Source organism: Adiantum capillus-veneris, chromosome 23, assembly GCF_014529385.1.
Source record: "Adiantum capillus-veneris isolate H3 chromosome 23, ASM1452938v2, whole genome shotgun sequence".
Taxonomy (NCBI): Eukaryota; Viridiplantae; Streptophyta; class Polypodiopsida; order Polypodiales; family Pteridaceae; genus Adiantum; species Adiantum capillus-veneris.
This window is the reverse complement of record NC_140953.1, coordinates 31297471-31308847: the sequence shown is the minus strand read 5'-3', so window position 1 is coordinate 31308847 and position 11377 is coordinate 31297471. Positions and strand designations below refer to the sequence as shown.

The 11377-nt window shown below is 44.0% G+C and overlaps 2 protein-coding genes across 3 annotated transcripts; both read right to left on the bottom strand.

Annotated features, from left to right (window-relative positions):
* Positions 1-461: 461 nt before the first annotated feature.
* On the bottom strand, positions 462-2626 carry EDA35 (temperature sensing protein-like protein). Of its 2 annotated transcripts, XM_086497339.1 has the most exons (2): positions 1459-2626; positions 1164-1388 (listed from the first exon to the last, which is right to left on the bottom strand). In XM_086497339.1, exons 1-2 carry the CDS (start codon positions 2536-2538, stop codon positions 1296-1298), a joined length of 1173 nt encoding a protein of 390 aa, XP_086353465.1. In that variant the 5' UTR covers positions 2539-2626; the 3' UTR covers positions 1164-1295. The 2 variants fall into 2 exon arrangements, with proteins under 2 accessions (XP_086353464.1, XP_086353465.1); XM_086497338.1 differs by having other exon boundaries at positions 462-2625.
* A 6970-nt stretch (positions 2627-9596) lies between these two features.
* Positions 9597-10767, bottom strand: LOC147427591 (uncharacterized). The gene is made up of 3 exons (XM_086496735.1): positions 10603-10767; positions 10092-10516; positions 9597-9777 (listed from the first exon to the last, which is right to left on the bottom strand). The coding sequence occupies exons 1-3, from the start codon at positions 10765-10767 to the stop codon at positions 9597-9599; spliced, it is 771 nt and encodes a 256-aa protein (XP_086352861.1).
* Between the last annotated feature and the right edge of the window lie 610 nt (positions 10768-11377).

Below are 11377 nucleotides of genomic sequence, written 5' to 3'. Positions count from 1 at the left end.
AATGTGATTGTGAAGGATATGTGGTGACCCCTGCGCTATAATTCTCGCTCCCAAATGTGGCTGCTTAATCGTCTTCATACATTGTAGGAGTGCCTATGCAGCCCTCCAAGCCAATGCAAAATTTGTGCATATAGACAGCACTTGACAAGGCAAATGTATTTATTTAACTCCCAAACAAAATGGCTCTGAGCATCAATATGATTGTTCCTAATGCTGCCAGAGCTCAAGCATAAGCTCAAGGCAAATGTATTTATTTAACTCCCAAACAAAATGGCTCTGAGCATCAATATGATTGTTCCTAATGCTACCAGAGCTCAAGCATAAGCTCTTCTCAGTAACAACCCTTGAACGCTTAAGATCGTTTGAGCAATAAATAACAGCTTTGCCAATACAAGACAACCAATCTCTACAAATACTACCCAAATTCATTTGGCGAAGCAAAGACAAAGTACACACCGAAATGTAATAATGTGCTCTTCCATTCAAGGCATCACAACATTCTGTTGGCTTGGTCAACCGCAACCAGGTGAAGTCCCGCAACCACTCGACAAAATCAAGGGGATACAACAGAACATAGTAAGAACGAGAGCCGCAAAAAAATCCTGAACAAAATCAGGTTCTATGTACCCCGTGGGTGTTGTACAAGCACTCTACGAAGAAATGTGAGGGTAACTGAATGCTTCAAAAAGCTATAGGCCCTCAAATAGAAGCACATAGTCCTGTCTACTCTTGTTGATGGATATTGCAAGTAACACACCATACATACAAGGTCCACACTGAGAACTTGCAAATCATCACATGCACTTCACCGTGCTTATCACTATAACACCCCTTTCATCTCTCTACCCAAACAATTTCTCAAGATCCTGCTCTTTCCTCCTGCTCTTTCCTTCCTTTGACTCAATAGTCAGAACCTTGGTGTACGGCATTTCCCTAATTGAGGTCTCATCGCTCGTCACCTCAATCCTTTTCAAAACACACAGTGATCATCGCCTAATATCTCTCCTCCCAAAGATTGTCCATTTACTCCCACTTAATCACCTTGAGGAGTCAATATGGTAATCCGCTTCAAAAAGTCTAGCCACCGGCTGCTGCATCCTTGTGTTGCTGCTGCAACTCTTCTCCAGCTCGCCTCAAAAACTCATCCCATGCACTCCCAGGTCCAGTCAGCACATAATCGTAGGGAACACCACCCCCCACTCTGAGATTAACCTGGACATGACAATCACTCTGAACGATACGAAGCTCCGATTTGAAACCCCTTTCTCGAAGCAGAGTATTTGCTTCTTTCCTCCCTATAGCAGGAAACCAGCACTGGGACAAATTCGAGGACGCAGGTTTCCTTTCAATTGAATCCAAAACACCCCCAATTCGATCAACCCTGCTCCCTGTATGTGAAGCAGCAAGCTCAGGATGGGCCATGACGCTGTCTTTTGTACTGCATGCAAGATTATCTACCTTGTCAGCAACAACCACGTGTGCAACATCCTCATCATTGTTGGATTGGTGCTTCTTGTTGCTGCTTGCAGCACCATTATTTCCAGCTGTGTCTGTGTCGATGGTCTCCTCACCATTAAAATGAAAAATTCCATTGGAATCAAGACAATGTGAGGCAGCCTTCTCTTGGTCCCCAGCACCATTAACATCCTTTGACAAGAAGCTGACATTACAACTTTCAGAAAATAGCAAACGATCAGCATCCGTACTTCTGGCAAAAACTCCCTCAAATCTTGCATAGGTGCCCTCAAGCTCATCCCAGGTGAAAAGAAGGGGCAAGGTAAATGCACCCCAAGGATTGAAATCAACAAGCTTCACCTTACCTGTGCGTGTGACGTAGCAATCAAATGTATAATCATCAAGCTCAAAGCACTCAGAGAGGCAGTCCACAAAGAACTGGAAAATGGAAGCATCTAGGGTCTCTCGAGACTCTAAAAGAGCAGGGTAGAATCCAGTGACCTCTCTCTGTGAAACACCCACAAGTAAGCCACGTTTCACAAACCCACGGAACTCCATCTCAGGCCGCATGTCATACCACTTGCGAAGAGCCAGAAAGAACTGCTGCGGCCTATGTGACATCTTATCATCACAAGAATCAAAAGCATGAGAGAGATCGTGAACAAGGGAATCAGAAGCCTTTAGAAGAAGACAGATTTCACCAAAATTTGTGCATTTAAGGTTTCCATGAGAGCTGATCCACGCACTGTCCTTTGGGGCACTCCAGTTGAGCTTGGGAAACACGAACCCATCCAGCTTGGCTATGGACTCTGCAACTTCTGCTTCAAGCTCTGGAAAAGAAGGCGGATTGGGCTCGTCTGCTTCATCGTCTTCTTCAGCCCAGTGGCGGTAGTCTCCATCTTCACAGGAACCCTTAGCTCTTGCAGGCAACGCTTCGCTGTTACGAGGCAAGAACAAGCCATCCTCCTCTAGGTATGAAATGAACGATTCTGGCAAAGGAAGAATGATCGTCTTCAGAGAAAGGGACTTGAAGCGAGGGAACCAGTGTTGGATCTGGCAGAGCTCGAGGTCCCGAGCTTTCATAGCGAGATCACTGACGCGGCTCTGACAAAACCCTGCTGTGGTTAATCACGCCCTACCTACAGCTCAACTTGATATAAGCCTGTTATAAGGTATTCGTAACCCTCAGGACTATATAACACATAGCATTTGGGGGGGGGGGGGGGGGGACTTGATGGAGGCTTATGGAGGGGATCTCGGCCGTGCATACCATTAAAAACTAAACCTGGATAGCCGGGGGGGGGGGGCCTCGTCTATAAATGACACGGGGTCTAACTCAAGGGATCTACGGCTGGCGCATGATCGGCGGGGCGGGGAGGGCTTTGGGCCGTTGGATCGATGCAGCAGGGGGGGGCAGGCTTATATAGTACTGAGGTTGCATAGCTTTCAATCAATCGCGTCAGTTGAGTTGGATAGGTTGTGCGCCTGTGGAGTGGGAGGTGGCGTGGTCGAGTCGCGATGCGGGTAGCTGGGGGTTGGATTTTCTTTGATACCCAAAGATGGGATCAACGGTGGATTGAACATCCACCGTAGATCCCTTGAGTTTCTCCCGTGACGCTTATAGTTGGGGGGGGGCAACCTGCGAAGGGTGCCATGTCAGCAGGGTGAAAGGGGGGCTAGGTAATTTGAAGTTAGGATGCTTTTGAGGGGGGTCGACACGCGGAGAGGTCACGCTGTTGGGGTTTGGGGGGAGAGGCCACGCATTATCTCTGAGAGGCAGGAGGGTAGAGGAAAGAAGCCACAACAGATATGGAGAGCAGACAAATGCTGGACCCCAATGTACCTTGGGAGGCAAAACAAGTTATGCAATCCATTGACCTAAATGTAACCTAGGAGGCAGAGGGAGATTGAGGGATGCAGGGCAGGATGGAGGTACGATTGGATGCTTTCGAGGATGGAGAGAAACAAAAGCAATATCTTATATTTGATTTGAATGAGGAGTTGGAGGAAGGAAACTCGTCATCAACATGCTCAAGTAGTGATTCCATGGAATCAGGATCCCATTCTAGTGGTGGTGACCAAGTAAAGGAGTTTACCAAATCCCCTTCAACCTTCCTTGCAGATTCAATCCATAGGAGGAATCCCGTGACCCAATCTTTTGACCCAGAGTTGCATGCTTCTCACCATTTCTTTAGCTTTTCTCGAGAGAGCTATGACCTTATGCTATTAGATCTTCAAGGAATTTGTAAGCCAACATTGGGTATGTTGCACAATGTCGGCATGCATGATGTAAAACGGTGGAACAAGATGAAGGACAATCTTGTGATTTGAGGATCCCCTCGGCATGGATCAATTAGGATCTTCTTGAAGGGTGTCCCTCCCAAAGCCATTGCACCAAAGGAGGAGTGGACAACCATTACCGAACAATGTCACGTCGACCAGCAAGGGGCTCACTTGAGCATGTTGGAAACTATGAATCAGGTGAAATCTCCATGGTGCACAGATATCAAAAGGCATGGCATACCTACTTCATTCATTAGAGATGCGATTAGAAATTGTCAGTTATGTAAGAAGGATCCTGTCCTCCAATCTGAATCACTTAAGTTTCAGAAGGTTGGAGGGAAGGGCAATGCCAATGAGAAAACTCCGAGTGAAAAAATTATTACAGATAGATTTCATGTGTGATGTGTTGGAGAGTATATGATAAACCATAAAGTCAGGCTTGTTAAGATAAGATCAGCCAAGGTAGGCGAAGGTAAGGTAGAGGACTATTATGTATGTCATCATGGTGGTTCAAGAAGGCATCTTGGAGAAAACAAGCGCAGAGAGAGGAAAACGAAGAAGTGCGGTTGTCCTTTCAAGGCATAGGTGAAATTCAGTGAGGGAGTTCATGAGGTCACCATTTTGCTTTGTGCTACGCATGAGGGCCATGTTCCTGGCTCTCAGGTTGACTTATATCATCTACCTGTTCATCCAAGTGTGCTTCAATGTTGCATGGAGGATTATTTTGATGTTGGAATATGTCGCGATGTTTCCAAAATGTCAGTTTCAAAAGAAAAATTCCACATGCAACGAGCATCCTTGTTAGATCACACAACTTTTCGATTCTTCATGATCTCAAAGGAGGTCCAACAGTTGGCATGTAGCCTACAACATGAAGGTAGTAAGATACTTATCTTTTCCTGTCACCCCTTTAATTACTTAACCATTTTGTTTTTCTCTAGGACGTGTATCTGGGAATGATTGGTCTGCGATGTACATGGAGGCTTTGAAGTTACAAGCCACAGGGAAGATACTTTGGAATGCATTACCTTCATTTTTATGTTTTCCTTTTTCTTGTGTCCTTATTTAGTTGCTTCTTGCTTTTGAAAGGTCGCATATGTGCAACCATACAATCCAAATGCTTTGCAAGACATCAACAAGCTGTTTGTCGTCATCATTCAAGATGATTGGATGCTTTAGATGTGTATTCGGTTCTCACAACATAATGCGTGGGCCGTGGATAGCACATTCAAGACAAATGCTTATGGGTTGCCATTGTATGCATCTATTTTGCCAAAATCAAAATGGTACAGGGATTCCATTATGGTTGATGATGTGCACAAGTGACCCTGGGACATGTCAGGAGAGCGTTGCCCTTGAATTGACCATCCGGATGATATTCTCAAGAATGGGCAACATACGACCGAATGCAATTGTGATAGATAAATGTCCCCAAGGATTGAATGCCATCTTGAGAGCCATCAAAGATGATCCTGCTTATTGGGTTGAACACAGTGAAGGACAACGAGTCCAAGTAGCATGTCATGTCCTAGTTTGTTGGTTTCATTTCAAAAAGGCTTGGGTGGAGAACCTTTTGCTGCAAGTGCCAAGACACATGCAAGACCATGTTTATTCTTCAATGTGTAACTTGATGCACTGCAGCTCCGAGGACGACTTTGAAGCTCGCTTTCAATGCCTTTTGCTGGACTACTCCAATCATGCAAATATTCAGCATAATGTCTCCAATGGATGGTGCTCAAAGTCATGTGTATGGCTAGAACGTTGGTTGAAGTCTAGACGTCTTTTTCCCATGGCAATGTGGACACAACAAATCTGGTGGAAAGACTATGGCAATTTGTCAAGTATACTCTCTTGGATGCGTGGATAAATAGGTCAGCCTTGGATCTATTGCATGCACTTGTTGGCAATGTGAGGAGTGGAAGCTAGATGGGAGGAACTCTCGTGGAGTTCCTCAAGCAAAAGCAAGAGCTAGGTGAGATATTGTCCCACTCCTTGGACTTTCTCTTTGATCTACCTCTTAGTAAAGTTCTTGGCATGTTCATTGACAGCGGATTCTGGACAATTTGTTGTGTATGGTTCAAGCAAGAGTGCAACAAAGGCACTAGCTGCTGGGGAGAAGCTATGTCAAGGATACAAGACTAATGAGCATGCAATCCTCGTACTGTGATTGCCCAGATTGGTCCTCCCAATGCAAGCATCTATATGGGCTTCGATTAATACTTCAAAGCTATTTTCCAATGCTTCATTCAATTTTACCTATTGTGGATAGCGTGCATGCAATGGATGACCTTGCAACAAGCAATGGAATGCAACAATGTGCCCAAGTCTTGGAAACAGGGAGTGGATGTGATGACAAAGCACTGGATACTCATATGAATGGCATTGGACCAGACTTGCAACAGATTGACATGGAGATAATCAATTGTAGCAACAAATCTATGGAGTTGTTGCGATAATTGGCTGATGTATTATCGTAGTGGGCATTGCAGCAAAAGGAGGTTGCTCTTAAGAAATTAAAGATCTCTATGGAGAACTTGGAGAATCTCCATGAGCCGGAGGAGATCAGCTTGCCAAGAAGGGTAGCATCAAACAAATCTAGGAAAATGTCACACAAACACGGCTTGGGCATGGCAGGCTATTGTGTATCATTGATGGCATAGGTGAGGCAGTTGAAGGCTGTCCCCGACCAGCAAAAAAAACAAGAAACACAGGTTCCTTGAAACGTAAGCACCAGCGAGGGAAAAATCGGGTGTGCTTTGAGAAATGACGACGTGTTAATTGCCAGCATTGTTGTAGCAAAACCCTTCTTGTTGATGGCTCAAATATAGTATGTTGCCATACATGCCATACTTTGCTCCCTCTATCTCAGAAGCCCTTGTCTGCAAATTCAACTTCCCAAATCATGAACCACCTTGTACAGTTATGGGATGGTGAGAACTCGGCCAATGGTTCTATCATAGCATGTGACCACGAGGTATCGCATATTGATTGTGAACGGCATCTCACTGTGAAGCTTGATGGTGGGTGGATATACGAGAAGGTCTATGCCTCACAGACACGAATTACTTTTATATGACTTGCGTGCGGTTTAGGGTCATCCTGATATGTCATGCCTCATTGGAACTTTGCAAGCTATGTGTTTTGTGAACATGACTTGGACAATTGCAATATATGTGTTTTTGTAACAATTAGATTGATATGATGTGTAGTCCCCAAGAAGCTAGACTAGTTTGTAGATATCCTAAAGTTCATTTGGGTTGTCTTAATATGGTTGTTTGTTCTTTATCACTCTTAAGTGGTCGCAACAATGAAGTGTTGTCTCTTTGATATCACCAACAAAATGAACCATAATGCATCAACCCCATTCTTTTGCCAGGTGGTTGACAACAAGCTCTTGGACTGAGTTTTCTCTGGCTTTTCCCAGGTCTTGCATCTCTATATAGGGCTACACATTAAGCCCAAAAGGGTCATGCTTCAACCCAAAAGAGTCAAGCTTCAGTTGATCTTGGTGGCAATTTTGCTAGGTTTTGGATGCATGCACATCAGACATGTACATATGCTTTTACCAATTCATGGATTCTGATTTTGCTCTCGCTTTTTCCAGGTCTTGCATCTTCTAGATCAGTCTCAAAATGGTCCTTATAGTTTCCATACACAATGGGACCTTGCCATAATCTCGGACATGACCATAAAGTGATTGCCAAAAGCTCACACACACCCATCATGACTTCACCATTAACACACACACATTCAGCATGACACTAAAAACAAACCTCGCCATAATACCATAAATGTAGAGTTGCCACAAACACCAATCGAACCTTGTCATAAACCCTGGGCCGTGCCCATAAACTCGACAAAAGCATGGTAACAACTTGGACTCGCCCATAAGCTCGACATCATGCCATAAAGTTGACTGCGCCATAACAACACCAACTGGACCTCGCCATAACACCATATACAAGACCTGCCATAAACTCATGAAAAAATAATATCAAGCTCGCCATAAACATCAAATTGAGCGAGCCATTTGTGTTACATGGTCAACGATAGGAGACTCGAAATTGCAACCTTATTAAACTTGGAGCCAAACTCAAAACCAAAAGATTAAACCTTGACTGCCCAAATTCGCCATAAGTCATATATACATGAGTACCAGATAAAAAAGGATATATTTTGGTCGGTATGCATCAATATAAACAAAGGTTGTTGGATCACTAATATACACATAAACATTGGCTGATCAGAGAGTACCACATACATATAAAAACTAAACCTGGACCTCGCCATAAACCTGCAAACATAAATGAACATGGCCGCCGATCACTAAACCCGAACATAGCCATAAACCTGCAAACATAAATAAACATGGTCGCTGACCATACGTCCAAAACTAAACCCAAACGTAGCCTTGAACATACACTTAGCCAGTAAACCTGGACAACACACGGATCTTGGACATAGCCATAATAAACAAGCCCAAAACTGAGCACCTAGACGTTTATACATGGCTCTTAGACATAGCCATAAACCAGCCCAAAACTGAGCACATAGACCATAAATGTGGAACATTGCACCAAAAACTCACCACAAATACTTTAGTCGACACAAACTGAGGACATTGCACCAAAAATTGGGAAAAACATTGCATGTAGGCATCCGATACAAAACCACCCCAATGTACGTAGGCCAATACAAAACCTCGCCATAAACCTAGTCATACATAAAAGTTTCATGCCATAAAAGATTGTTACAAAACTGAGCCATGGCCATAGACTTGGTTCCCTTTACGGCAAAATGCAATGCATAAAACCAACCATCATCTCATTCCAACCCCATAACACCAATAACGAGTCGCCATAGACACAACCAGACTATACAAGACTGCTCAACAAAAAATAGGAATGGAACCTCAGCATAACATCAGTAATCGGGGAGTCTCCATAGACACAACTGGACCTTGCCATAAACTCAAAAGAAAATAATAATCAAACCTCACCATAAACATCGCAAAAAGCATGACCATAAAAATTGAGTGAGCCATTTGTGCTACATGATCAACTATAGGAGACTCAAAATGTATTGCAACCATAAGCCATAGATACATATATAAAAGCTTGCACAAAGGTTGTTAGATCAATGATGTAAACAAAACCACTAAAGCTAGGGTTGTCGTCGAGGAATTTAGCTGGACTAGATGCATGCCCAGAAATGGTTGAGGAATTCGGGGTTCGAGCTCAAGCATAAAACTCTGATGGAAACAACCCTCCTGCTGAAAACACTCCTACGCAGACAATCCCGTGACGGACCAAATATACAGCCCGCTTACAACATAAACATTGGCCACTCTCCACATACATCTAACTAAACCCAGATGTGGAAATAAACCTGCAAACATAAACAAACATGGACACTAGCCCCACATCTAACTAAACCCGGACGTAGCCGTAAACCTGCAAACATAAATAAACCCAGACATAGCCATAAACCTGCGTGTATACATAAACATGGCCACTTCCCACATACATCTAACTAAACCCAAACATAGTCCTGAACCTGCACATAGCCATAAACATAGACAAAACATGGATCTTGGATGCAGCCATAAACAAGCCCACATAAACATAGTCACTAGCCAATGATTTATTTTCTTTTGAACATTGCATCAGAAACGTCAACATCGACCTGAGGGCATAGACCATAAACGTGGAACATAACATTGCACCATAAAACTCGCCATACATACTTTAGTCGACACAAACCCCGGACATTGCATGTAGGCTGATACAAAACCATTGTGCGTAGGCTGACACACTAAACAAAATTACTTATGCACAATAAAGCAAAAGTTACAAATCCTAGACACATACATCCTCATCAAGCTTAAAATTGCGTAATGTCTCTGCAAGTCTTGGGACCTCTTCTCTCTTGTCTTCATAATTCTCATTGTCGTCCTCTTCTTCGGGAGCATACTGGAAAGGGTCCTCATTGTCAGTGTCCTCCAAGGCTTCCTCAAGCCAAGGAGGAATATCATGCATCCTGTTCTGTGAATGTCCATAGCATGGTAGTTAGAGAATTAGTAGAAATGAATTAATCAAACATGGTGTGCAAACATAATAAAAAAATTGATGACAAAAGAAAATCGTATAGACAAATACAAAACTTACATGTGCGTTGTAACCTTCATCAATGCACTTTTGAAGTTTTGCTAGCCGGAGAGCCTTGGCTACCATGTAGTCTCGCATCTTCCCAGCCACAAATTCCTCAATAAAAGTGGTCTCTACATGTGCTTATACTGATTTCCGAGGTCCTTCCATACTTGGTGAGCTCATATGTGCATGATGTGCTCATACCTTTTACAATTTTGCCTAAACTTCCTATCCTTGTCGCCAAATCTTTTAAAAGATGCTTTATGCCAAGCTTTCACTTCCGGATTGGGCATGGTGTTTTCTCTTCTCTCAGCTTCTTTGTGGAGGGGGTGACCTCCAGGGTGCTTTTCAATCTCTACAGTGATTCCATGGAAAGTCTTGAGGTGAGACATCATCCGCAATCTTTTGAAGATGAAGGCCGATCGTTCTGGGCAATCCGCACTTGCGCGGCATTGGCGTGCTAGCCGTCCATCAGGGAGCTCAATCTCTAGATAGAATTTTGGATCTTGGATGCTGGCTGCCTCTTCTTGCTTTGCAAGATCCTCAAATACCTCATGTGCTTCTCCCTTTGCTGTATCCTCTACGACTTGCTTGGCCTCAACTCTACATTCGCTTGAACCCACCAACGTCTTTCGCGGATGGATGTTTAGGCTCGAGGGTGTGCCCATCTCAGCAAGGTGTGCTTCCGTGGATTTCTCCTTGGTTAAGAAGTAGCCCCTTCTAAATGAGGAGATGTGGGAGGACTAGTGAAGCTCTCCTCATGACACAAGGGTCCCTCTTCTTGCTCTTGGGCTATGTCCACCTTCTCAAACTTCTTCGCATGTTGACCTCCTCCCCACTCTTTGCCTTTGGTGAAACATTGGCCTTTCCTACTTCCCATCATGTTACCATATACATGTGGTAGTGATGTGTGTGAACACACTAGGACCGTCGGGGCATTTTTTCCCTCTTTAGGAGGTTTTTTCCCTCGAGCATTGTATATACGCCCATCACTCTAGGGCTATCTATCTTTCCATTGCACACTAAGTAACACACTCTCTATTGTGTGCCTTGAGCTTCCTTCGTCTTCTCCAAGCTGTGTGTCTCTGTCTGCAACCCTAATTCCAAAAATTGGTATCAGAGCAGGTTGCGTCCTCACGGGCTTAGTCGCCAGCTGCTCCAACACACGCATGCTCACTTTCTCTGATTTCAGTGAGCTTTGGCAAGCGTTCGCAGGTCGACAAAAATTTTGGCAAGCTCGTAGAGCCTAGTCTGCTCATATTTTTGATTCGGGCTCATTTCGGCCTCCATTTCCACTACAGGCAGGTCTGCACAGGCAATTTTGTCATTTTGTGCAAAATTTTTGTCAGTGCCATTTTCTGCATAACAGGTGCCTTATAGTCTTCTACGATTTGTGCTATATAGCACGTGTTGTTCCCGCTCCGTTTCTCCTATTTTCGGGCAGTTTTCACATCAGGTGCAGCATTTACCATGGCTGACAACAACAACAC